Here is a 26,665-nt window from a genome sequence, read left to right on the forward strand (position 1 = left end):
CCTCCCCCGATATATCTTACGGGAAGCGGCCAAGCCATAGGCCACCTTCGCGTTCTGTGTCCAATTAGGGGAAGCACACAGGTTCCAGAGGTGGAAGGGCAATCATATCTTACTATAATAATAATAATAACTCCACCCCACTGTGAGACCGGTGAAGGCCAGACTGATGGATTGGTAAGGAGGTAATGCTGCATCATTAGCATCTATTCTGTGGCTGTGATGTTACATGCAAAAATCATCAGAGACATCCATCTCTGCTATTTCAGAACTCAATGGTGTGTCTGCCCATTGCAACCGATGGGTTCTTTAACAGCCTTACAAGTTATAAGGCCCTGTCCTCCTTCCGTCAAGTAGCCTCTTCTCACCTGCCAGGGAGCAGACATAATAGGAGCCACGTGGCCAATCCAAAAAATGTAATACTATCAAAACATAGGGCTTAATGACCCTTTCAAGTGTTTCCATTGGCTACCTGTGCTGGTAGCCGATGCTGCTGGGAGCCCACATCCAGGAAATGTGCTTGGAGGCAGGAAGAAGTTGAAGAGTTAAACTGACAAGCTGCGTTCCAAATTCCCCCCCCCCCCCCCCCCCCCAAAAACGGCCTCCAAAGCCTCCACAGTGTCTCTCTTACACAAATTGCATTGACATGTTACAAAGTCAAGTAAATCATAAGCAGGACACAGTTGAAGAAGGTCAATTGAACTTTATGAGTTGACTCACCCACAAAGAACTTAAACTACTGACTTTTGTTTAATGATTCCTGGATTTTGCCTTCTTCCTGAATTCCATTCTATGTAATGCTCCATTTTTTTGTGAAGACCTTCCTGATGTCAGTTTTACATTTGCCTTTCACTCAAGAACAAAGGACAAAGAACAAAGAACAATACAGCACAGGAACAGACCCTTCAGCCCGCCAAACTTGTACTGGTCATGATACCACCCTTGGCCAAAACCCTCAGTACTTCCGAGTGCCGCATCCCTCTATACCCATCCTATCCATGTACTTGTCGAGATGCCTTTTGAACGCTGTTAATGTATTTGCTTCCACAACCTTTCCTGGCAACGTGCTCTAGGCACTCACCACCCTCTGTGTAAAAAGATCTCCTCTGAACTTTGCCCCACGGACCATAACCTATGCCCCCTGATGACTGACCCCTCCACCCTGGCAAAGAGTACCTGCCCATCCACTCTATCCATGCCCCTCATAATTTTGTAGACCTCTATCAGGTCTCAACCTTCATTGTTCTAATGAAAACAATCTGAGTCTATTCAGCCTCTCCGCATCGCTAACACCCTCCAGAACAGGCAACATCCTGGAAAACCTCCTCTGCACCCTCTCCAAAGCCTCCACATCCTTCTGGTAGTGTGGCGATCACTCGTTTGAACCTGCGTCTTTTATGCTTTCACAGTTAAGTTTGAAGCAATGTTCCTGACCCATCTTATTAAAAGCATTAATATTTGCATTTATATCTGATTTTAAAGGTCATGCAAAAAGCAGTTATCATGACAATTTACCCATTTATTTTAGAAATCGGAAACAATACCTGATTCACCTTTCAATCCGGGAGCTCCTGGATAACCTTTATTCCCTTTGTCACCTAAATTATAATCCATAATGAGTTATAATCTTATATCATAGTTAGAGAACTAGATATTACCAGTGGCACAACATGTTATTTAAAGATGAAAAGAAAATGACCTCTGTTTTGGGTTTTGGAGGGAGAACAGCCAATGCATCCTTTTCGTCACGTTGATGCCGCTGCACACGGCACAGTGATACATTACAATGTGATTTGCACACAATTGCAAGATGTGTTAACATACAAACAAAAATAGGAATGGCGATGGGTGGGTTTCCTCCAGGTCCTCCGGTTTCCTCCCACAGGTTAGGTGGATTGATCATGTTAAATTGTCCCTTATTGTCCAAAAGGTTAGGTGGGGATACTGGTGACAGGATAGGGTGGGAACGAGGACCAAGACGAGGTGTTCTTTCGGAGGGTTGGTGTGTACTCGATGGGCTAATTGGCTTCCTTCTGCACTGTGAGGATTCTCTGATGCTTCTATATGTTGGTCAAATTGTGGCATTATCACCCTATCACCTGGGAAATATTATCCACAATTTTGTGGGATGTGTGGGTTAGATGGATTGGCCATGCTAAATTACCCCTTAAGTGTCCAAACGTTAGATGGGATTGCGTGGATGGGCCTGGCAAGATGCTCTTTCAGAGGGTTGGTGAAGACTTGATGGGCTGAATGGCCTCCTTCTGCACTGTAGGGATTTTATGATTCTATGAAGTATATTGTTGTTCTATGAAGTTTATTTATGCCTATTTTTTCATTAATATAAATTGCTCAAAGTTACTATCTGGCGTGCTTCAGGTTTGAATTGCACCTTTGATAATATTTAGGAGCAAGTCTCAAATGGAATGCCGGATACAGTCACTCAAGATACTGAAGCTATATCACCAGAAACAAAAATCACCAAAGGATCACCGACTTCTGGAAATGGACCATGTCAGTCAATGGGACCATGGATCAGTTTGTGATTGAGTCCTTTGGAATATAATGGTCAGAAACTTATCACCCTCAGAGTATGGAGGGTGGGGAAATCCTGACAGATAAGCATCCTCGGATCAGATATCTGACAATTTCCGGCCTCTGAGCGATCTTGCTGGAGGTAGGGTCAAAGAGAATGTGGTGACCCATCCCATAGTGGCAGGTAGCCAATTAGACTAATTAAGGGACCAATTGGTACAGGAATAAGGAGCTGCTGGTATCTCAGCGACGGTGGATGGTATCCTCGCAGTCTCCTACCTGCCTCAGCAGGGCCCACCTCTTCTGGTGGGGCTGCCAGTCAGACATCACTGTGAGCCCTCCCATTGGGCCTCCCTGTTTCCTGGTCCACATTAATTGTATGGTGATCCCTGAGCTGGCATCTTAATTGTCCATCTCCAGGGAGATGGCTATGTTGTCCAGGTACCATTGGGGTATGGACCTGTAGTTGGCCCCCAATTAAAAATTGATTTCAAAGGTGGTAAGATTCCACCAACATGGTGGGAAGTCAAAAGTAATTTATAATGATGTGATTTTAATCAATTTTAGGAACTGTGGGGCCAGTATAAAATGCTGAAAGCTACTTTTTCATGAATTATAACTATTAATTCTAGCCAGTTAGGATACCTTAATGTTTTACACTGCAAAGATTTGTTATCATATGAGAATTGTAAGCATTTTGTACCGTATATTTGTAAGATTTACATATTCCTTGAATTACAATTTGCCAGTTTGTTGGGATGGTACATGAATTCCAATAAATATCCCATCTCTAAAGTTAATTTTATTGACATATCAATATTATAGCAAAGTGCAACGTTTTCTGGACCCTCTGCTACTGATTTATTGATTAAAGTAAGAAGTCTTAACCAGGTTAAAGTCCAACAGGTTTGTTTTGAATCACTAGCTTTTGGAGGACTGCTCCTTCCTCAGGTGAGCAGTGCTCCGAAAGCTAGTGATTCGAAACAAACCTGTTGGACTTTAACCTGGTGTTGTAAGACTTCTTACTGTGCTCACCCCAGTCCAACGGTGGCATCTCCACATCATGATTTATTGATTGTACTTGGCGGTATTCGCACAATTTTACCTCACAGACAAGGGGCTGAATTTCCTCTGTTACTCCACCGCCAACCTTACAATTTTGGGAGAGAGAACCTCAAGGAGAAGAGGAAAGTGGGTTGTGAGGCTTAACCCTTACATTCCTATCCCACTTTATACTTTGCTCCCCATCTCACTTACTGCACATAATTACCACCAGGGATGTGGTGCCACCAATATTTATCTGGCCTAAAATATTTTGGTCCAGTCTCCAGGGACGTTCTGAATACAATCCCCCCATTAGTGGGATAATCGTGCTTTAAAGACCTATAAGACCTCAGGAATCCACCCCCTGCTTCCTTTTACACATGCACTGGTGCAGAATCAACACAAGAGGGAGGATGCATACAAATCATAAAATCATAGAATTCCCAAAAGCCATTTTCACCCTGAGGCAGAGGAATAATTTTGAACTATTTTTATTTACGTGTAAAACTAACCATTTCCAGTCAGATTACCTAGGATCCAAATATATATATTTAAAAGTTATGAAATGTGGCACATGTGCTCCAACCTAAGGTTAAATTAAATACTGTTGCCACCATTACTGGAACTACGTTGACACCTCCCCTTCAGTCATTGCTGCACAAAATAAATACACCACATTTAATGCAGATGACAGACTATTCAGCAAAGTTTGTGTTGCAAGTAAATGTTTTTATACCACAAAATAGACAAACTCGTTTTTGCATGACATGGAATTAATTCATATCTCATTCCTTATCTGGAAGAATGTGAATCTATTACCTAAACATTTGCAATAGAATGTTTATTCCTGTACGTGCTGGTGTAAACTGAGATATTTATTTTCCAATTATTTTTGTTCTTCTTCAATAATGTTCCATGACAAAAATAGCTGCACGAGAAAGGAAATGCGGTAGTTATCTCTAAACACTTCGACTTCAAAGTCGTTACACTGTCCAAACTTTAGGCTTACCCTTTGAGCCAACTGGGCCGATTTTACCCCTTCGTCCAACTTCTCCATTCTGACCTGGTTCACCAAACAATCCTGAATAAAATTAAAACCTCACATTAGATATGGCATTGCAATAAAGCCATTGAAAGTGGTTATTCACTCTGTAATTTATGTGACCAATTAAATAGGAACTTATTTTATTTGTTAGTAGGCAATAAGAATGAACATAATTATTTTGATTTACAACAAATGTCCTTGGCCTTGGGTTAAAACATCTCTTCCATTTCAGCTTATGCCAGAGTTTTCTGTGGAGTAAAATGTTACTCTACTATCAGAATTCAGAATGCCAAGTTAAATTGCTAAGGTTTTCACAGTCGACTTTTTCCATCTTTAAAAGGCATACAATGTACTTGAGTATAGTCAATATCATCAAAATGGTCATTGGCAAGTTATGTGTCCTTAATATAAAGTTTAAGGTACTCAACAAAGACTGCAGTTTGGATCTGATGGAGATGTGAGTGAGAGTGAGAAATGCTTTTACTTAAACATGGCAAAGTCCAGGAGTGTAATTCTAAACTGACTGGCATGATGCAAGAATGATAGGACTGGACTGACCACCTGTTTGTCCCCTTTCTGATTTCATTTTGCATTGGTAGCAAATATAGGTGACCTGGTCCATTGATGGATGTTTCCCACTGATAATGATAATAATAAGTTAGTTAGATTAAAGTAATCTATCCATTGTAATTCAAACTCCATAAATGCAATTGCCTGTATTTACCCTTTACATGAACAGAGCATGAACCTGTAGCAGCCTCAAGAGCGATGATTCATTCTCGGATTTTGAATCCAGGTGGATATTGTGTGTGCAGGGGCTGAAGCTGAGAGAAAACCATCCCGTACCATGGTTCGAGACCCAAGAGATTATAACTGTGGCCATCTGGGATGGCCACTTTCAGCATATAAAATGGACACTCGCAGAGCATACAGGGAAAAATGGACAATGCAAAGTAAACAAGCAGGCACAGAGCCTGAATGTATATTTAGAAGACAGACTGCAGACGGAAACGAAACTCTGGGCCGATTTGCATATTGATGGCCCATCTCCAATAAACAAAGAACTAATGCTCAGGTAGCCGATACCATCCCAGACATTCCGGCGCCACTACCTTAGCAAGAAGACACAAACAAAGCAAGGCCAATGGCCACTTAGGACACGCCCAGCCATCAAGGCACCCACCCCTTTATTGACTCAGATCGATGGCAGTGATCAAGAAGCTGCCCAATTAATTGGGACCAAGTTTAAGGCCCGCCTAAAAGCACGTGAAGCCCCCAAGTATAAGAAGGAACCCTCGCCATGTGTTCCCTCTCTTGGATTCGGCTCTCAACTGGAGAGACCCTTCCACCTGCACCACCAGAAGCAAGCAAGTTCAAGTTCAAAGCTCGCTACCAGACAGACGACCTTAGCTGTACTCCTGTTACCTCTTCGAACCCAACAGCCTCAGATCCGAACAACGGCCATTGTTCCTCTGACCTAAGTGGGCACCCGAAGTTAAGTATAGGTGTTAGTGATAGACATAGATTAGCCTGAATGTTATTGTGCATGAGTAAATCATACTGTGTGTAAATAAAGTATCATTGACTTTGAACTAACTAACTGATGTATTGGCTCTTTGATCGGTATTCGGTTGAACCTTGTGGCGGTATCAAGAGATATCTGGCGACTCTGAGAAAATATTCATAATTAAGTTGAAGAAAGGCGACCTTATTAATCGCCATATTTATAGCCACTGAAAGAGAGCAACATAACGATCAGGTCTCATTGCCATTAACCAACACTGACTCTCAGCTGGAGCTGCAATAATCGAGGAGAGTAGAGCATTAGAACTCTGCTGCGATGGGGAGCGTCCGCTGTGACCCATGCCTCCGCCTGGTTGGGTGACCTTATGTACTTTTTATACCTGGAAAAGGTCACGTCCAGCGTCAGGAGGTTGGTAGAGGGATTCTACCTGAGGTGGCAGCCATTTATCTCATAACTTCAAAGAGTTAATTACCATCAGTTGTTGGGGGGAGGTAGAGTTTATTTGTGGGATTAGGGGGGATATGGGGCTGACAATTTGGATGTAGCCTTTGTTGTGTGTTTTTCTATATCTCTGTTTCCTTGCAATGTGAATGTGATAATTGTACCATGTTTGACCAATTTCCATAGCTGTGTTATAGTTTAGATTGTGTTTGTTAATTTTGAAATCTTTAATAAAATATTATTTTAAAAAAGAATTGCCAAATGCGGTCACTGGAAAAGTAAGGATCAAAAAACACAACTACCTCATCTCAGGGAGTAAAATAACTGTAAAGCAATACAGAGAAATGTGCATGTGCAATATTAGTTAAACAGGGGCAGCATGATGGTGCAGTGGTTAGCACTGCTGCCTCATAGCGCCGAGGTCCCAGGTTCGATCCCAGCTCCCGGTCACTGCCCGTGTGGAGTTTGCACATTCTCCCCGTGTTTGTGTGGTTTTCATCCCCACAACCCAAAGATGTGCAGGCTAAATTGCCGCTTAATTGGAAAAAGATGAATTGGGTACACTGAATTTATTTTCAAAAATTTGAAATCTTTAATAAAATATTATTTTAAAAAATAATAGCTGGAGGGAGACAATAGATGGCAACTTGTCATTGCTTCTCCAAAACTAAAGCAGAAGTATGGGGAGGTGGTGGCATTGTGGTAATGTCACTAGTAAACCAGAGACCCAGAATAATGCTCACGGAATCCAGGTTCAAATCCTACCATTGCAGATGGTGAAATTTGAATTCAATAAAAGTCTGGAAATAAAATTCTAATGATGACTATGAAATCACTGTCGATTGTCATAATCTGGTTCATTAATGCCCTTTAGGGAAGGAAATCTGCAGTCCCTACCTGGTCTGGCCTACATGTGACTCCAGACCTACAGCAACGTGGTTGACAGTTAACTGCCCCCTCAAGGGCAATTAGGGATGTCAATAAATGCTGGGACAGCCTGCGACTCCCAAATCCCATGAACGAATAGTGGCACAATAGACCAGAGGAATAGCCCAGATAATCAAAATGATACACTGACTTCAGACTGTAAAATTAACTTGGCTGTGATGTGATTCAAAACAGTGAACATCATTTTGTTATACTTTTAGAGAGTAAAATCCAACAAATGATGAGATATTGTGGTACACTAGGCCTATGGTAATTTGGACCTTGCCAATTATTAATATATATCGAAATGCGTCAGCCATTCTAGGTGGTCTCCGGAGCCAGTTTTCAAAATGCCGGTCAGACAGGGAAGTTGGGAGTGGAAGATTCTGCAAAGGGCTGCTCCTCCAATCATCGGCATTCCCGCGCTTGCTGCTGATGGGCTCACTCTAGGCAGCAAATGTAGGAGAGAAACAATCTCTGATTCGAGGAACAGCAAACTCCAATGGTGGCGATTTTGCTGGAAAGAGATTTTTATATCTGGTGGGGGAGGCAGTGGGAAAGATGGGGATGGGGGGTGGGGGAGGGTTGGAGCTGAGGCCTGCAAGTGAATGCCGAATGCGGTTTTGCTTGAAGGGGGTGATACAGCCACCGGGACAGCACAGGGGCGAAGGCCGTGTTGGTAGTTAGGGGTGGGTATGGGAGGTAACCTTGTGGAGGCCGTCATTGGCATAACTTTGAAAGGGGTTGTGGCCTATCCCCATAATGCGGGAGTGGGGGGCAGCAGGGAAGGACATTTTCACTGAAGGTCAAATTAGCCTCTAACAAATCTCACCCGCCCAGAGGCTGCAACCTGTGCTGCCACATAATAATAACCTTAATAATAATCTTTATTAGTGTCAAAAGTAGGCTTACATTAACACTGCAATGAAGTTACTGTGAAAAGGCCCTAGTCGCCGCACCTGTTAGGGTACACAGAGGGATAATTCAGAATGTCCAATTTACCTGCAAGCACGTCTTTCGGGACTTGTGGGAGGAACCCGGAGGAAACCCACGCAGACATGGGGAAAATGTGCAGACTCCGCACAGACAGTGACCAAAGCCGGGAATTTAACCCGGGCCCCTGGTGGCAGTGAGGCAACAGTGACAACCACTGTGCTACATGGGGCCCTCGCACTGCGCCAAGAAGCTTGGGCAGCTTGGTTGGGTGGGTGGGTGTCCAGAATACAAGAGTTTTAGAGTCACAACTTTTGGGGTGGGGGAGGAGGGGGGAGGCGGGCTGCCAGGGATGTAATCTGATCCTGTTAAGTTTAATATGAAGACTTGACAGCAATCAGCTCACCCAGGCCTGCATCAGGAGGTTTATTTTGGATATGTCAAAGAACCAATTAAAATAAACGACATAACTGAGGGACAAATTAAACCAACTTGTCTTTTAACATTCCTTAGCCTTGATGGATGAGCCAATTATGCCCAGTTACTTAGTTGTGATGTATGCTGGTCCCACTGATTGACACGCATGAGTTCACTGATTCTGCGATGAGCTCCCCCATTCCCTGAATTCCAAGGCTTTCCTGCAGCATTCGCTGAGAGTGCGAGCAGAGGTACCAAGATAAGGGCCAAAAGTTTAAGATCTCAACAGACCTCCCAGCTCCAACATGTGGTGTTGCAGCGATGTCCTCACAGCTCTTCACCGCACACTCTCCCCACCCCCTCCCACCTGGACGTTTAGTTAACCCATGAGCCACATGATTTCACCCTTCGGGAGACCTGAGATCCAATGAGAGTACAGCCATAGACAGCCATGTGTCATGCTGAGTTGAGAGGCTCATGTGGGATCTTGGCCAGTGGTGTGGGAGATTGTAAGGGAGTGGAGCTCAGTGAGAAGGTGAGAACAACAGTCACTGACCGTTGCTAGGATGCCTCTGGACATGGACAAAGGGTCAGGCATAGGCAGGGCGCCTCACTGGTCACTCACTCTGTTTCTTCCTGCGTTCTTATCTGCGCAGTTATTGCGCAAATAAGATCATGGAGCCTGTAGAGTTGGCAGTAATCCTTCTAACCATGGGGCAGCAGAGACGATGCCAGCGGTAACGTGCAGCTTCCCAGAGGCAGGAACAAAATCCTGAGGAGGAAAGGGCGGCAGGTCCTGCTCAGCTGCCGAAGGCTGGACCACAGGGAGTGGCCACTCAGGGGCAACAATACCGGGCCAGAATTTACAGATGGTGGATGGGTTCCCTGCAGATGAGTGAGAACCAGCGCAGGAGTAGACGCTGGATGACATGGAAATGGTCACTCATCTTTGCCAGGCTATGTAAGAATTGGCATCACATGGACTCAAGGGCACCCACTGTCTGTCACCCTGAAGGTCACAGCTGTTGAGTAATGGGTTAAGAGGCATTCCAATTAGTTGTCTCACTTATGTTAAGTATCCAATAATTGACACTGATATGTAAAGGGGTGTATCCTGTTGAGGTCGATACCATGTTCCTAATGAACATGAGTGCAAATGGGAGGACTGTGTCCCATGTTGTATTGTGCTGTTGCACCTTTTTCCTAAGGGTTGCTTTGAGGGTTCGATTCATACATTCTACTATTCCGCTTGATTGGGGATGATAGGCAATATGGAATTTTTGTCGTATGCCGAAAATTGTGAGGACATTTTTCTTGACCCGTCCTGTGAAATGTGAGCCTTGGTCTGACTCGATACTATGGGGAAGGCCTCATCTTGTGAAGATGTGCTGCGTTAGGATCCTGGCTGTCATTTTAGCCGTGTTAGTTCTAGATGGAAAAGCTTCCACCCATTTCGTGAAGGTGTTGATTACTACCAACGCATACTTAAAACCATTTTTGCAGGGGGGTAGGGTATAATCTACCTGTAAATTCGTCCAGGGGCCATTAACAGGGTGGGTGTGACTGAGTTGGCCTTTCCTCGCATGCCTGTCTGGATTGTTCTGGGCGCAAATCAAACAGTTTTCAATGTAATGAGTCACATTGGATTTTAAATCGGGCCACCAGCAGAGAGGTCTGAGGTGGGCTAGGGTTGCATCTATCCCTTGATGTCCATGGTTGTCATGGAATTGGCAGATAATCTGGTTTCTATCTTGGCGGGGACCACATAAATACCGTCTTTTAAAATTATGCTGTCGTTTGCTGTTAAAGTGTTTCTGTACTTATCATAGGGGGCAGGAAAGTTACCTTTAAAAACTTCCCTGAGCTTTTCGTCTTCCTTCTGGGCTTGAGCTAAATCTTGAATATTGGTCTGTGAGACCTGGACCGTGTGTACTGGGGCACTCTCGGGGGGATTCCTAGAGTGACCATGTCTGGAACCTGCTTTAGCTAGGGCGTCTGCCTTAACGTTACCGGGGGGGAAGAACGATGGTGGCTGCGAACTTTAACGATACCGTATTTGCGGCCTGTAGCTGACTTGAGGATATGCTGGAGTAATGGGGCTGAGGGTAGGAGTTTTCCGTCTGCGGAAATAAAACCTCTATATTCCCACAGGGGTAGGAATTCAGTTAAGCTATTGCAGACATATAGACTGTCGGAGTATATGTCGGCTGGGGTCGGGAACGAGTCGGGGAACTGTACAATGTTGGCTACGGCTGCTAATTCGGCTGCCTGCGAACGTAGGTGTCCAAGCAATTTCAGTGAGATTTCTTCTAACGCGCGTCCCTGCGCGTCCTCTACATAGATACCACAACCAGTGATTTGTTTGCCATTTAATACTGGAGGAGCCATCCACATAAATCCTAAGAGCTGTCTGTGGGCTGGGGTCTCTGGGGTGTAGTACCTGGTTTCGGGGGAGCTGATTTGGGTACAAAGGGGCCTGTATTGTGATTGGTGGTAATGATCTCACACTCCTGTGGGGTGCCTGCGAACTGTAAATTGTCTGCTAGAAACGTGTGTCGTAGTCCTTTTAACTGTAAGTCCCATCCTTGTAGGAGTAGGGTCCATCGTGCTGCCCGAATTTGGCTGACTGTGCCGTCCTTTAGTCTACCGTCTAGTAGAAGTTGGGTTGGGGTGTGTTCTGTTAAAATGGTAACGGAGTTGAGTCCTGTTATGTACGCAAAGTACTGAACAGCCCAAAAAACTGCGAGTAAGTGCCTTTCGCAGGCAGAAAATCCTTGCTCTACCGGATCGAGAACTCGTGAGGTGTATGCTACGGGGCCCAAACGATCGTGTCTTTCCTGAAGGAGCACGGCCGAAAGGGTTCGGTTGGTGGTTGCTACCTCTATTGCGTATGGGGCGAGTGCGTCTGGTACCTGTAAAGCGGGAGTTGTGCTCAGGGTACGTTTTAATGCATCCACGGCATCCGTGTGCTGTGGAAGCCATTTCCATGGGTCTTGCTTTTTTAGGAGCTCGGAAAGAGTGGCTGCCTTTGTGGCAAAACTGTCTATGTGGTTCCTGCAGTAGCCAACCAGTCCTAGAAAGGACACGGTTGCCATCGGCTTGCAAACTTTTCCTAAACTCTTCTTATGAATCTCGGTCAGGTTATCCCACCAAATCTGTCCTATACCTCCGGGACCTGTTTCCTCATTTGTGCAAAATTCGTTCCAAAGGAGCCATCCTTTCCCTTTTAGATACTTCCGAATTTCCTCTTCCCATATGGGACACTGCTCTGCTCTATTGGTCGCTGCGACCTCGAATTCCTGGTGTGCATAAGGCGTTCCATTGCCTTCATTGCCATTTTTACTGTAATCTCTGGGTTTCTACCGTAAATTTGGAACAGGGGGGGAATAAAGCGGTGATGCAAACACGGGTATGGCTTAAGCTAATTTCCGGCGCCAACCCGCGCATGCGTGGTTGCCGTCCTCTCTAAGTCCGCCCCGCAAGAAGATGGCGGACGGATCTTGTGGGGCCGCGGAAGGAAGGAGGTCCTCCTTCAGAGAGGACGGCCCAACGATCGGTGGGCACCGATCGCGGGCTACCCCACATTTGAGGTACCCCCCGGTGCAGAATCCCCCCTCGCCCCCCCCGCAGGCCAGGTGTGGACGGCGCCGGGGGGAACCCGCCATTTTGGCCTGGCCGCTCGGCCCATCCGGGTCTGAGAATAGCGGGGGTGAAGGAGAATCACCATTTTGGGGGTCTCCGGCGATTCTCCGACCTGCGGCCCGCGGAACTCGACCGGGCCGTTCCCGGCGCTTGGGAGAATCACGGGAGGGCGTCGGACCGATGTCCCAGGAAATCTTGGCGGCCCAGGCGATTCTCCCAACCGGCGCGGGAGTGGAGAATCTCGCCCTATATAATGGAATTTGGCAGACTATATAAAAGGCTGCAGAAACACAGCCTGGAATTTCCACAGTCTGTGTTGGCCTTTAAATTACTTGACTGTGCTAGAGTGAGCAACATGGATAGGCTCCTGGTTTTGACAGGAGTTCAGTTTGTGGATAAGTATACCTTATTCGATCAGATGACAGAAGCTTTAAAAAGGTTTCTGGGGAAACATTTGATTCCGATGGCTCTGATGACCCAAATAGATCAGTCTGCAATAAAGCAGAATATGGAAGATACACGACTAACAGTATGGTGAAATCGTAGGGCTACAAACAGGTTCCAAGACTATGGAAGGAGATCAGGACCCGGAAATTATGAAGACAGAAACCCAGTTAGAACCTACAATAGGAAGATGAACCCCAGAAATGCACGGGGCATGATAAATCGATGTTTTCGATGTGACTCTCAATACCATTATGCTTTCAACTGTCCAACACGTTATAATAGAGTGTTTGAAGCAACACATGACACGGAAGAGTCAGAAGAGGAAAAAGATAGTGACCAGAAAGAAGGCATTGTCCTATTAACAAGCTGTTTTACGCCGGTAATGAGGGTGTTGGTTGCAGAATCCTTCAATTGTGCTGTATTGGACAGTGGCTGCACATCTGTGTGCGGAATTGACTGGTTAAAATGTTACCTGGGTTCTTTGAATGCTGAAAATCGTAACAAGGTTAAGGAATTTGAAAGTTCCACAAGTTTCAGGTTTAGGGATGATAATACTCTGAAGTCGCTGAAAAGAGTGGTGATCCCTTGCAATATTGCCGGAGTGAATCATTTCATTAGCACGGATGTTATTTCAAGTGAGATACCTTTGCTTCTGAGCAGACCGTTGATGAAGACAGTGCATCAATTTATTACACAGAGATTTTACAAAGATGGATCTCCTCATCAAGCCAGATCGCCTGCAGCTGCATCCTCAAGCAGATAACGATAAAAAAGGACTTTGCACATTGGCTAGCTTGCTTTGAAGCATACATCGGATCTGCGACAGAACCAATCCCAGAAGCAAAGAAGCTCCAAATTCTGTACACGTGGCTGAGTCCGATGTCTTCCCCCTCATCCAGTGCGCGCCTACCTACGCAGAGGCCATGGCGCTACTGAAGGAGAACTACGCTCAGCAGACCAACAAGATCTACGCCAGGCACCACCTGTCTGATGTGTTAGGCTGGTAGGTTCGATGTGGACTGCACTCGATGCAGGGAAGCTAGAAACAGACGTCTAACACTGGAGAAGATCCAACACTGTTTTATTCAACGATAGAACTGATATACATATTCAGCTGTGGGTCGACACTATACTGAACTGACTGGAGACCTTGTAGTAGCCTGACCAGACTTACTAGCAACCGCATGGTGTTTGCACTGTACTAGCTCGTGGACTCTGACTGTCTCAGTGGCTGGGTCCAGAGAGAACGGGAAACCTAGTGCCCTCTGGCTTTATAGTGGTAGTGTCCTGTCTGGTGATTGGCTGCACTGTGTTGTGTGCTTACTGGTCATCCTGTGTGGCAATCACTGCCTGTTGCATCTCATTATATACATGAGTGGATATTATGACATTTCCCCCCCTTATTTTTTTAGTACGAAGTCTTACAACACCAGGTTAAAGTCCAACAGGTTTGTTTCGATGTCACTAGCTTTCGGAGCGCTGCTCCTTCCTCAGGTGAATGCAGAGGTCTGTTCCAGAAACACATATATAGACAAATTCAAAGATGCCAAACAATGCTAGGAATGCGAGCATTAGCAGGTGATTAAATCTTTACAGATCCAGAGATGGGGTAACCCCAGGTTAAAGAGGTGTAAATTGTATCAAGCCAGGACAGTTGGTAGGATTTTGCAGGCCAGATGGTGGGGGATGAATGTAATGCGACATGAATCCCAGGTCCCGGTTGAGGCCGCACTCATGTGTGCGGAACTTGGCTATAAGTTTCTGCTAGGCGATTCTGCGTTGTCGCGGGTCCTGAAGGCCGCCTTGGAGAACGCTTACCCGGAGATCAGAGGCTGAATGCCCTTGACTGCTGAAGTGTTCCCCGACTGGAAGGGAACATTCCTGCCTGGTGATTGTTGCGCGATGTCCGTTCATTCGTTGTCGCAGCGTCTGCATGGTCTCGCCAATGTACCACGCTTCGGGACATCCTTTCCTGCAGCGTATGAGGTAGACAACGTTGGCCGAGTCGCACGAGTATGTACCGCGTACCTGGTGGGTGGTGTTCTCACGTGTAATAGTGGTATCCATGTCAATGACCTGGCACGTCTTGCAGAGATTGCCATGACAGGGTTGTGTGGTGTCGTGGTCACTGTTCTGAAGACTGGGTAGTTTGCTGCAAACAATGATTCGTTTGAGGTTGCGCGGTTGTTTGAAGGCAAGTAGTGGGGGTGTGGGGATGACCTTGGCAAGATGTTCATCGTCATCAATGACGTGTTGAAGGCTGTGAAGGAGATGACGTAGTTTCTCCGCTCCGGGGAAGTACTGGACGACGAAGGGTATTCTGTCGGTTGTGTCCCATATTTGTCTTCTGAGGAGGTCGGTCCGGTTTTTCGCTATGGCGCGTTGGAACTGTCGATTGATGAGTCGAGTGCCATATCCCGTTCGTACGAGGGCATCTTTCAACGTCTGTAGATGTCTGTTACGCTCCTCCTCGTCTGAGCAGATCCTGTGTATACGGAGCGCTTGTCCATAGGGGATGGCTTCTTTAATGTGTTTAGGGTGGAAGCTGGAGAAGTGGAGCATCATGAGGTTATCCGTGGGTTTGCGGTAAAGCGACGTGCTGAGGTGACCGTCCTTGATGGAGACGAGTGTGTCCAAGAATGCAACTGATTTTGGAGAGTAGTCCATGGTGAGTCTGATGGTTGGATGGAACTTATTAATGTCATCGTGTAGTCGTTTCAGTGATTCTTCGCCGTGGGTCCAAAGGAAAAAAATGTCATCGATGTATCTGGTGTATAACGTCGGTTGAAAGTCCTGTGCGGTGAGTAGGTCCTGTTCAAACTTGTGCATGAAGATGTTGGCGTATTGGGGTGCGAATTTGGTCCCCATGGCTGTTCCATGCGTCTGGATGAAGAACTTGTTGTCGAAGGTGAAGACGTGATCCAGAATGAAGCGGATGAGTTGCAGAATTGCGTCTGGAGATTGGCAGTTGTCGGTGTTGAGTACTGAGGCTGTTGCAGCAATGCCGTCGTCATGGGGGATGCTGGTGTAGAGTACCGAGACGTCCATTGTGACGAGGAATGTTCCTGGTTCAACTGGTCCATGGGTGCTGAGTTTCTGCAGGAAGTCCGTCGTGTCGCGACAGAAACTGGGCGTACCTTGTACGATGGGTTTCAAGATGCCCTCGATGTAGCCAGAGAGGTTCTCACACAGGGTCCCATTGCCTGAAACGATAGGGCGGCCTGGTGTGTTGGCCTTATGTATTTTCGGGAGGCAGTAGAGATCTCCAATGCGGGGAGTACGTGGGGTGAGAGCACGTAGGGTACTCTGAAGATCTGGATCCAAGGTCTTGATCAGTCTGTTAAGTTGGCGGATGTGTTCCTTGGTCGGATCTGCGGGTAACTGTCTGTAGTGTTCTTGGTTGTTCAGTTGTCGGTATACTTCTTTGCAGTAGTCCGTTCTGTTCAGTACGACAGTGGCCCCCCCTTTGTCTGCTGGTTTGGTGACGATGCTGCGGTTGTCTTGAGAGCGCGGATGGCATTGCGTTGTGCTTGGGTGACGTTCGGGGCTGTCTTGTGAATGCGACTGATGAATCTGGCATTGACACGACTCCTGACGGCTTGAGCATACATGTCGAGTCTAAGGCAGCGGCCTTCCGGAGGGGTCCAATTCGACTCTTTCCTCTTCGGTTGCCGCACCGCAGATCTCTCGGTCTGCTGTTCCGGTTCATTGGTAGTCTGCTTGGGTTCGCTGTTGGCCTCTTGGGGTCTGTGGAAGAATTCCCGGAGCCTCATTCGCCTGATGAATTCCTCAGTGTCTGCCGCGAGACTGATGGGGTCCATTTTGGTGGTGGTGCAGAAATTGAGCCCTCTGCTGAAGACTTCGATTTCGTCTGGTTGAAGGGTGTAGTCTGACAAGTTGACAATAGATTTCCCTGTATTGTTTTCTACTGTGACACCGGCTTGGTTGCTGCTGGTGGTGATGCCAAGTTTCTCAAGCTTTCTGTTCTTCGTATGCATATAGGTGGCATAGTATTGTTGTCTCATCTGTTTGGCAGTGTTCCGCAGCTGGTCTGCTGCATCCTGAGCGCAAGTTGAGAATATGGCCTCTATCTTGGTTTCCAGGTTGCGTCGTTTGCTGTAGAGCTGGCGGACGAGGTGGTTGAGGAGTGTGAGAGAGGTGCGACGGCAGAGTCTCTCAGCGAAGTCTGTATTGTAGGTCGACTTGAGTGGGTTTGTGATCTGTAGCCCTTTCGGGATCTTGTCTGCTTTCTTGCATCTTTGTAGAAACTTAATGTCAGTGTCTATATGCGCGATTTTCCTGGAGATCCTCTCCACTTTGAGCCGGCAGTTTGCGGTGTCGATGGTAGCCATGATGTGGAGATGCCGGCGTTGGACTGGGGTGAGCACAGTACGAAGTCTTACAACACCAGGTTAAAGTCCAACAGGTTTGTTTCGATTTCACTAGCTTTCGGAGCGCTGCTCCTTCCTCAGGTGAATGCAGAGGTCTGTTCCAGAAACACATATATAGACAAATTCAAAGATGCCAAACAATGCTAGGACTGCGAGCATTAGCAGGTGATTAAATCTTCACAGATCCAGAGATGGGGTAACCCCAGGTTAAAGAGGTGTAAATTGTATCAAGCCAGGACAGTTGGTAGGATTTTGCAGGCCAGATGGTGGGGGATGAATGTAATGCGACATGAATCCCAGGTCCCGGTTGAGGCCGCACTCATGTGTGCGGAACTTGGCTATAAGTTTCTGCTCGGCGATTCTGCGTTGTCGCGGGTCCTGAAGGCCGCCTTGGAGAACGCTTACCCGGAGGTCAGAGGCTGAATGCCCTTGACTGCTGCAGTGTTCCCCGACTGGAAGGGAACATTCCTGCCTGGTGATTGTTGCGCAACAACGCAGAATCGCCGAGCAGAAACTTATAGCCAAGTTCCGCACACATGAGTGCGGCCTCAACCGGGACCTGGGATTCATGTCGCATTACATTCATCCCCCACCATCTGGCCTGCAAAATCCTACCAACTGTCCTGGCTTGACACAATTCACACCTCTTTAACCTGGGGTTACCCCATCTCTGGATCTGTAAAGATTTAATCACCTGCTAATGCTCGCATTCCTAGCATTGTTTGGCATCTTTGAATTTGTCTATATATGTGTTTCTGGAACAGACCTCTGCGTTCACCTGAGGAAGGAGCAGCGCTCCGAAAGCTAGTGACATCGAAACAAACCTGTTGGACTTTAACCTGGTGTTGTAAGACTTCGTACTGTGCTCACCCCAGTCCAACGCCGGCATCTCCACATCATTATTTTTTTAGATAAATAAATACTAAGGTGTGCATGCGTATATATGCCTGACTATATATAAAAGGTGTCTAATTGAACGTAAATACATAGGAAGGTGTCGATAGTGCAGATACATGGCAAACAAAACAATATTTACAGAGGTTAAATCGATGAAGTCACAAAATGTACAAAAGTTCAGTCTACAGATTCAGTCTTTGTGGTGAGCCGCCTTTACCATTTCCTTAGGGTTCCCTTCAGCGTCACTAACGGGGTCTCGGTCTTCCAACGGGAGATGGACCAAATGGTTGACCGGTACGGACTGCAGGCCACTTTCCCGTACCTGGATAACGTCACCATCTGCGGCCACAACCAGCAGGACCACGACGCTAACCTTTCCAAATTTTCCACACCGCCGAACTCCTCAACCTAACCTACAACAAGGAGAAGTGTGTGTTCAGCATGAACCGATTAGCCATCCTTGGCTATGTGGTTCAGAATGGAGTTCTAGGGCCTGACCCCGATCGCATGCGCCCCCTCATGGATCTCCCCCTTCCCCACTGCCCCAATGCCTTCAAACGATGCCTGGGGTTCTTTTCGTACTACGCCCAGTAGGTCCCTAACTATGCGGACAAGGCCCGCCCACTCATCCACTCCACCAGTTTCCCACTGACGGCCGAGGCTCACCAGGCCTTCAAACGTATCAAGGCTGACATCGCCAAGGTGCGATGCACGCGGTCGACGAGATGCTCCCCTTCCAAGTTGAGAGCGATGCATCAGACGTCGCTCTGGCCGCCACCCTCAACCAGGCAGGCAGGCTCCTGGCATTCTTTTCCCGCACCCTCCATGCCTCCGAAATTCGGCACTCCTCCGTCGAAAAGGAGGCCCAAGCTATCGTTGAAGCTGTGCGGCACTGGAGGCATTGCCTGGCCGGCAGGAGATTCACTTTCCTCACAGACCAACGGTCGATGGACTTCATGTTTAACAACACACAGCGGGGCAAGATCAAAAACAATATGATCTTGTGGTGGAGGATCAAGCTCTCTGTTTTGTTATGCTCTTGACGTAGCATAAGCTGCTTCCTTGATGTGCACTCTGACAAGGGAAGGTTCAGACTTGGAGATAGCTTTAACACATTCATTAATGTTAACGATTCTCCTACTTGGATTCGACTCCACTGTTAATCCTTCTATAGCTACTCAGACTGACGAACCAGTCTGCTACAATCCACGTGGTGGGTGTGATGCATAATCAACCCTGTGTCTGTACTCACTGAGAGTCTCCACTGGAAAGAGACTGAGCATGTGTGATGTGTCCATTTATATGGGTTGGTACAATGCCCTCCTGTGGCAGTGTCACCTCTGTGTGTATCGTGAATGCCCATTGGTCATGTCCCATCTTACTGACCTATTGGTTGACTGACTGTGCGTCATGTCTCTGGTGCTCCCTGTAGTGTCTAGCTAGGTGTAGTGTATGTACATTAACCCTTTGTGTACTTACAGTGATGCATATCACCACATACCCCCTTTTTTCGTGTTACATATTTTCTGTACAGTGTTAAAGAAAATTGAACAAACTAGGTAGATGAGTGATGCTATGTACAAGTTATGATAACAGCGATGACTGTACAATAATATACAAGACCAAATAATAGTTGCGATGACGTTGAGGATAAAACAATACAAAATAAAAGTTATGAGTCCAAAGTTCATGAATTTATATGGTCTGGTATAGAAGTGTCAATAGTGACGTTGTAATTCCCTTGTGAATGCCATCAGTGTCCTGGTGTTTGGTCATCAGGAGGTGTTCAAGTGTTCAAATCACTTCATTGACTGACTTGGAGTCTGTTTCTTTTTTTTTCGATGCTGATGGTAGCAATTCTTGATAGCATCTGTCCTGAAAGCCTGTTGGTAGTGCAGCAAACGTGAATTGGTAAGATGCATCGTCCTGCCATGGTATGTCATTGTACTGAGCTGAGCAGTAACAGTGTCCCGCATTTGCAGAGTTGTACCATGTCGTACCAGTCGTAGTTCCATTGGTGTTGTTTTTGTTGTGCTTGTTGTCGACGTTGTTGGCTCTGGTACGTTTCTTGTTATTGTATTTGATGTTATTGTTGTGTTGGTTGGTTTTGTTGTCGTGTTTGCTGCGCTCAAGGACCACACTCTGTGGATAATACGAGTCCTTCACACAGTTCCTCGTGTTAGCGTGCTTTGTGGCATCTGCTGTTTCCTTGAGCGTGCCGTCACTGAGTTTGTGGCGCTCCCCGTCTGGAGTCATGTCTAGCTTACTGGAATCAGCTTTGGCTTGTCGATTCTCCTCGTCTGGAGTCTGGTCTGTTTTGTCTGGTCTGTTTCACCTGAGTCAGTTTTGGTTTGTCGATGCTCCCCGTCTGGAGTCTGGTCTGTTTCACCTGAGTCAGTTTTGGCTTCTTGATGCTCCCCATCCGGAGTCATTTCAGGTTCACTTGAATCTTCTGAAGTTTCGTGATGCTCCCGGCCTGGAGTCAAAACATTCAGGAATGCATTTGCTTGCGGAGAGGCTCGAGCGAATGAAGTTTGAAGTAACGTGGTGTCACCGGAGTCACCAGTGTCATGATATTCAAACACACACATCATGATAGACACACCAACAGACAAATCAGAACACACAACACCACAACCAATCACAGACAAGGACAGGGACAGTATAAAAGGACAAACACGACACCTGGTGGCCAGTAGATCTGGGGACAAGGACAAGGACAAGACCTGTTTTAACATCACAGACAGGGAGTTCCCACGTGCAGAGTATCAAGACAAAACTGTAGATAGTAAGTTTGAATAAAACAGCGTTGTACCAAATACAACTGTGTTGGCTCATCTGTGTGTCAGAACGCCCAACACCACAACCAGTAGTCTCACTGTGATTGTCGAGTGTCTCTGTACATTCTAGCTGAGGTCTGTCACGTTGCACATCTGGTATGGGAAGTGGGATGCCGTCGTCACTTGTCACACATACAGTGGGTAGAGCCTCAGTGTCTTCTTGTCGTTCACTTGAGCTGGGTAGACTGTCAGAGTCTTCTTCTTGTTCACTGGAGCGTGGTAGACTGTCATAGTCTGCTTGCTGTACATTTGAGCATGGCAGACTGTCATAGTCTTTCTGTTGTTCACTTGAGCGTGGCAGACTTGCATTGTCTGCTGCTGGTTGCTCAGAGGTGGTTGCGAGACCCTCATGGTCTTGTTCATGCAAGGACTGCGCTTTGGAGTCTTGCGTTGCTTCTATCGTGGAGTCTGTCCACGAGCTCGCTGTGGAGGCTTGTGTCACTGGAGTCACATCTTGTGTGGAGACGTGCAGTTGTCTCGCTGTGGAGTCTTTCATCGCTTTCTGTGTGGAGGCTGGGACCCTTTGCGGTGCGTGGGCCACTCTCTGTGTGGCAGCAGGCCGCTCTCTGAGGGCTTGTACCGCTCTCTGTCTCTTGGTGTCAGGCCGCAGCATAATCGTGCACTCACAAGTCGGGATGTCGTATATGCTGGGCTGAAGATCTTCAAATCCAAAGAACACATCTGCGTCTGTGTCGGATTCTTCACTGTAAGACACATCTCGTTCGGATTTGGTACTGGGGTCGCCATCTCCAATGATGAAATCATCGTCTGAGTCGTAGTCTTCTAGGACCATATCATCACGTTTTGTGTCGAAGCTGGCATTGTGCTTGCGATGTCCAAAGACAAATTCAAGGTTTGATTCATAGTTTTCAAGGACTGTATCATCTCTTTGGGCGGTGCTACCTGCTTGTTGCAGGGATCTGCGGTGGTTACTTTCAGCTACGGGTCGAATTTCAGGCATTGTTCTGTCGTTCCAGGTGAAAGAATCTGGTTTTGAGGCTTTAAAAAATTTGTTTCTTGTTTTGGGATATTTCCCCTTTAAGTGGGCATGGTCCGGGGCCTCTGACGTCATGAAGCGTGTGACGTAGTGCGTAGGAAGCGATTCTGCATGCGCATATCACTGTGCCTTTACTTGGGGCCTTTTTCGCAATTGAAATGAAATGAAAATGAAAATCGCTTATTGTCACAAGTAGGCTTCAAATGAAGTTACTGTGAAAAGCCCCTAGTCGCCACATTCCGGCGCGCTGTTCGGGGAGGCCGGTACGGGAATTGAACCGTGCTGCTGGCCTGCCTTGGTCTGCTTTAAAAACCAGCGATTTAGCCCTGTGCTAAACCAACCCCTAATTGCGCATGCGCGGCTTCTCTCGCATGCGCAAACGGACCTTCCCATTCTGTGCGCTCTTCGCGCAACTGCGCGTGTGCAGCACCTTTTCCAAGATGGCTGCAAATCAAAACTGCCGTTTTCTGCACTGGACGCCTTACCTTCGCCTCATGGTCAGGTCTTTTACCGTTGTTCCTTGTATTTTCCTTGCAGAATTCTTGGAATTTGTCCAGGACTGCCTGGAAGTCGCTCTTGTTTTGCCCCTTTGAGTATTTGAAGGTCTGGAAAATTTCAGCTCCTTCTGGACCCGTGATGGTAAGTAGAAGCTTTATTTTTTCTGCATCCGCCACGCCATCTAGGTCGCACGCTACCAGGTAGATCTCGAATCTCTGCCGGAACCAACGTCAGTTTTCACTGAGATTGCCTTGGTACCTGAGCTGCTGTGGAACTGGAATCTTGAACATCATCTTGCCTGGCTTTTGTTGCTGGTTGTCACTGTTTGCTGAGTTGAGCTATATAGATTTAACAGTCACTCCTGGGTACCATGTTTTGTTATGCTCTTGACGTAGCATGATCTGCTGCCTTGATGTGCACTCTGACAAAGGAAGGTTCAGACGTGGAGATAGCTTTAACACATTTATTACTGTTAACGATTCTCCTACTTGGATTCGACTCTCCTGTTAATCCTGCTATAGCTACTCAGACTGACGGACCAGTCTGCTACAATCCACGTGGTGGGAGTGATGTTCAATCAACCCTGTATCTGTACTCACTGAGTGTCTCCACTGGAAAGAGACTGAGCATGTGTGATGTGTCCATTTATATGGGTTGGTGCAATACTCTCCTGTGGCAGTGTCACCTCTGTGTGTATCTTGAATGCCCATTGGTCGTGTCCTATCTTACTGACCTATTGGTTGACTGTCTGTGTGTCATGTCTCTGGTGCTCCCTCTAGTGTCTAGCTAGGTGTAGTGTATGTACATTAACCCTTTGTGTACTTACAGTGATGTATATCACCACACTCTCCACCTTTAATTACGAGATTTTGTATCGCCCTGGTAAGTTCAACGAGCCCTCGATGCCCTGTCCCGAGGTATATGTGCCAGCGCACATGTGGACCGACCACGGACCCTGCACGACGATCTCTGTCACCCAGGGGTCACCCGCCTTTATCACTTCACTAAGGCCCGCAGCTGTCCTACTCCATCGAGGAAGTCAGGGCAATCACCAGAGACTGCCAGGTCTGCACGGAGTATAAACCGCACTTCTACCGGCCAGACCGTGTGCGCCTGGTGAAGGCCTCCCGCCCCTTTGAACGCCTCAGCGTGGATTTTAAAGGCCCCCTCCCCTCCACCGACCGCAACACGTACTTCCTGAACGTGATTGACGACTACTCTCGGTTTCCATTCGCCATTCGCTGTCCCGACATAACGGCATCCACGATCATCAAGGCCCTCCAGGGTATCTTTACACTGTTCAGTTTCCCCGCGTACATACACAGTGATAGGGGGTGTGGTGGTATGTATTAGGGGTAATACGGTACACCACGTGTCGACAGGCTACTGGTGGAGGGATGCCAGGTCCTGATAGGATCTGCCACCTACTGGACTCCACCCAGAAATGCCGGTATAAGAACCCAGTTTTTCCCTCCATTTCCCTCAGCAGCTGCTGGGGATAATGTTCTGCTTTATAAAGCCTTCAATTGACATTACCTCAACCTGCCTCGCGTCATATTGACGGTGCTACAATTTATTAAGCAGAATTTAAATTGAAGAAAACGACGTGGGAACATAGAGCTCCGAATCACCCCGGAGTGCCTGCGCATCGCACCCCAAGCAGCTAACTCGGCCTCTATCTTCAAGCACTGGCTGGCTTGCTTTGAGGGCTACCTCCGAACGGCACACCGACTGATGAACAAAAGATGCAGGTCCTCTATTCCAGGGTGAGTCCTGACGTCTACTCCCTTATCGAGGACAAGGACGGTTTCACCGGTGCATTCGCCGCGCTGAAGGATATCTACATCCGGCCCGTCAACCAGGTTTTTGCTCACTACCAGCTCGCCACACGACGGCAATTTCCGGGGGAATCGCTGGACGAGTTTTATAACGCCCTGCAGGTCCTGGGTCGAAACTGCAACTGCCCGGCGGTAACAGCGAGTGAACACACAGAGCTCCTGGTCCGCGATGCGTATGTGGCAGGTTTGGCCTCTTCCCAGATCCGCCAGAGGCTTCTGGAGAAAGAATCTCTGGGACTTACAGAAGCTCGGGCCCTGGCAGCATCCCTCGATGTGGCCTCGCGTAACGCCCGTGCCTACGCCCCCGAACGCACTACAGCCCCTTGGGCTCCATGGACCCCCGCTGCAGCCGACTCTCCGACACCCCCCCACCCCCGCAAACCTGCACGGCCAAAACACCAGACCAACCGGGGGGGCCCCGCTGCTATTTTTGCGGCCAGCCGAAACACCCTCGGCAGCGCTGCCCGGCCCGCGCGGCTACCTGCAAAAGCTGCGGGAAGAAGGGCCACTACGCGATGGTGTGCAAGTCCCGCGGGGTCGCCGCTATCTCCGGGGAAGAAACGGGACCACAGACCCAGCCCCCCCAGCGATCCACGTGTGACCAACGGACGCCGCCATTTTGGACCCCGGACGCCACGAGGGAGAGATGGGCGCCGCCATTTTGTCCACCCCCGACCGCGCTCGATCCGTGGACGTCGCCATCTTGGCTGAAGGACCCTGACACAGACGGCCACATACTGCCTGATTACGATGCTCAACTTCAACAACCACGTCTGGCTTCGACGACCCTCGACCAGTCGCGACCCCGGACGCTCCAGACTGCAACCACTACAGTCCTAGTGAATGGCTACGAGACGCTGTGTCTTATCGACTCTGGGAGCACGGAGAGCTTCATGCATCCGGACACGGTAAGGCGCTGTTCCCTCGTAATTCGGACAAGCACCCAGAAAATTTTCCTGGCGGCGGGATCCCACTCCGTTCAGATCACGGGGTTCTGCATCGCTAACCTAACGGTGCAGGGGAGGGTGTTCTGAAATTACCGGCTGTATGTCCTCCCCCATCTCTGTGCGCCCACACTCCTAGGGTTGGACTTCCAATGCAACCTCCAGAGTTTAACATTTAAATTTGGCGGCCCTATACCCCCACTGACTGTCTGCGGCCTCACGACCTCAAGGTTGAACCGCCTTCCTTGTTTGCAAACCTCACCCCGGATTGCAAACCCGTCGCCACAAGGAGCAGACGGTACAGCGCCCAGGACCGAGCATTTATCTGGTCCGAAGTCCAGAGGCTGCTAAAGGAAGGCATCGTCCAGGCTAGCAACAGTCCCTGGAGAGCCCAGGTGGTAGTTGTTAAGACCGGGGAGAAACAGAGGATGGTCATCGACTATAGTCAGACCATCAACAGGTACACTCAGCTAGATGCGTACCCTCTCCCCCGCATATCCGACATGGTCAATCGGATTGCAGAGTACAAGGTATTTTCCACCGTGGACCTCAAGTCCGCCTACCACCAGCTCGCCATCCGTCCCGGTGACCGCAACTATACTGCCTTCGAAGCAGACGGGCGGTTATACCACTTTTTAAGGGTTCCATTCGGCGTCACAAACGGAGTCTCGGTCTTCCAAATGAGAGATGGACCGAATGGTTGACCAGCACGGTTTATGGGCCACGTTCCCGTATCTCGGCAACGTCACCATCTGCGGAAACGACCAGCAGGACCACGACGCCAATCTCCAAAAGTTCCTCCAGACCGCTCACGCCCTGAACCTCACTTACAACAAAGAAAAATGCGTGTTCCGCACCGATCGTCTAGCCATCCTGGGCTACGTAGTGCGTAATGGAGTGATAGGCCCCGACCCTGAACGCATGCTCCCCCTCATGGAGTTCCCTCTCCCCAACTGTGCCAAAGCCCTGAAACGTTGCCTGGGCTTCTTTTCTTATTACGCCCAGTGGGTCCCCCAGTACACAGACAAGGCCCGTGCACTAATCCAGTCCACTACTTTTCCCCTGACGACAGAGGCATGCCAGGCCTTTAGCCGCATCAAAGCGGATATCGCAAAGGCCACGATGCACGCCATCGACGAGTCCCTCCCCTTCCAGGTCAGGAGCGATGCATCGGATGTAGCTCTGGCGGCCACCCTCAACCAAGCAGGCAGACCCGTGGCCTTCTTCTCCCGAACCCTCCACGCTTCAGAAATCCGCCACTCCTCAGTGGAAAAGGAGGCACAAGCAATAGTGGAAGCTGTGCGACA

General features: G+C 48.0%; 1 protein-coding gene across 1 annotated transcript in view; it reads right to left on the minus strand.

The window, feature by feature from the left end:
- Nucleotides 1-26,665, minus strand: part of LOC140385994 (collectin-10-like) — a 96,911-nt gene that overhangs the window by 16,047 nt on the left and 54,199 nt on the right. Inside the window, exons 4-5 of the mRNA XM_072468626.1 lie at nucleotides 4,586-4,657; nucleotides 1,542-1,595 (exon numbers count right to left, since the gene is read on the minus strand). Of these exons, the coding sequence (XP_072324727.1) occupies nucleotides 1,542-1,595; nucleotides 4,586-4,657 (126 nt within the window). The remainder of the gene's footprint in view (nucleotides 1-1,541; nucleotides 1,596-4,585; nucleotides 4,658-26,665) is intronic.

This window comes from Scyliorhinus torazame, chromosome 11 (assembly GCF_047496885.1).
Source record: "Scyliorhinus torazame isolate Kashiwa2021f chromosome 11, sScyTor2.1, whole genome shotgun sequence".
Classification (NCBI taxonomy): domain Eukaryota; kingdom Metazoa; phylum Chordata; class Chondrichthyes; order Carcharhiniformes; family Scyliorhinidae; genus Scyliorhinus; species Scyliorhinus torazame.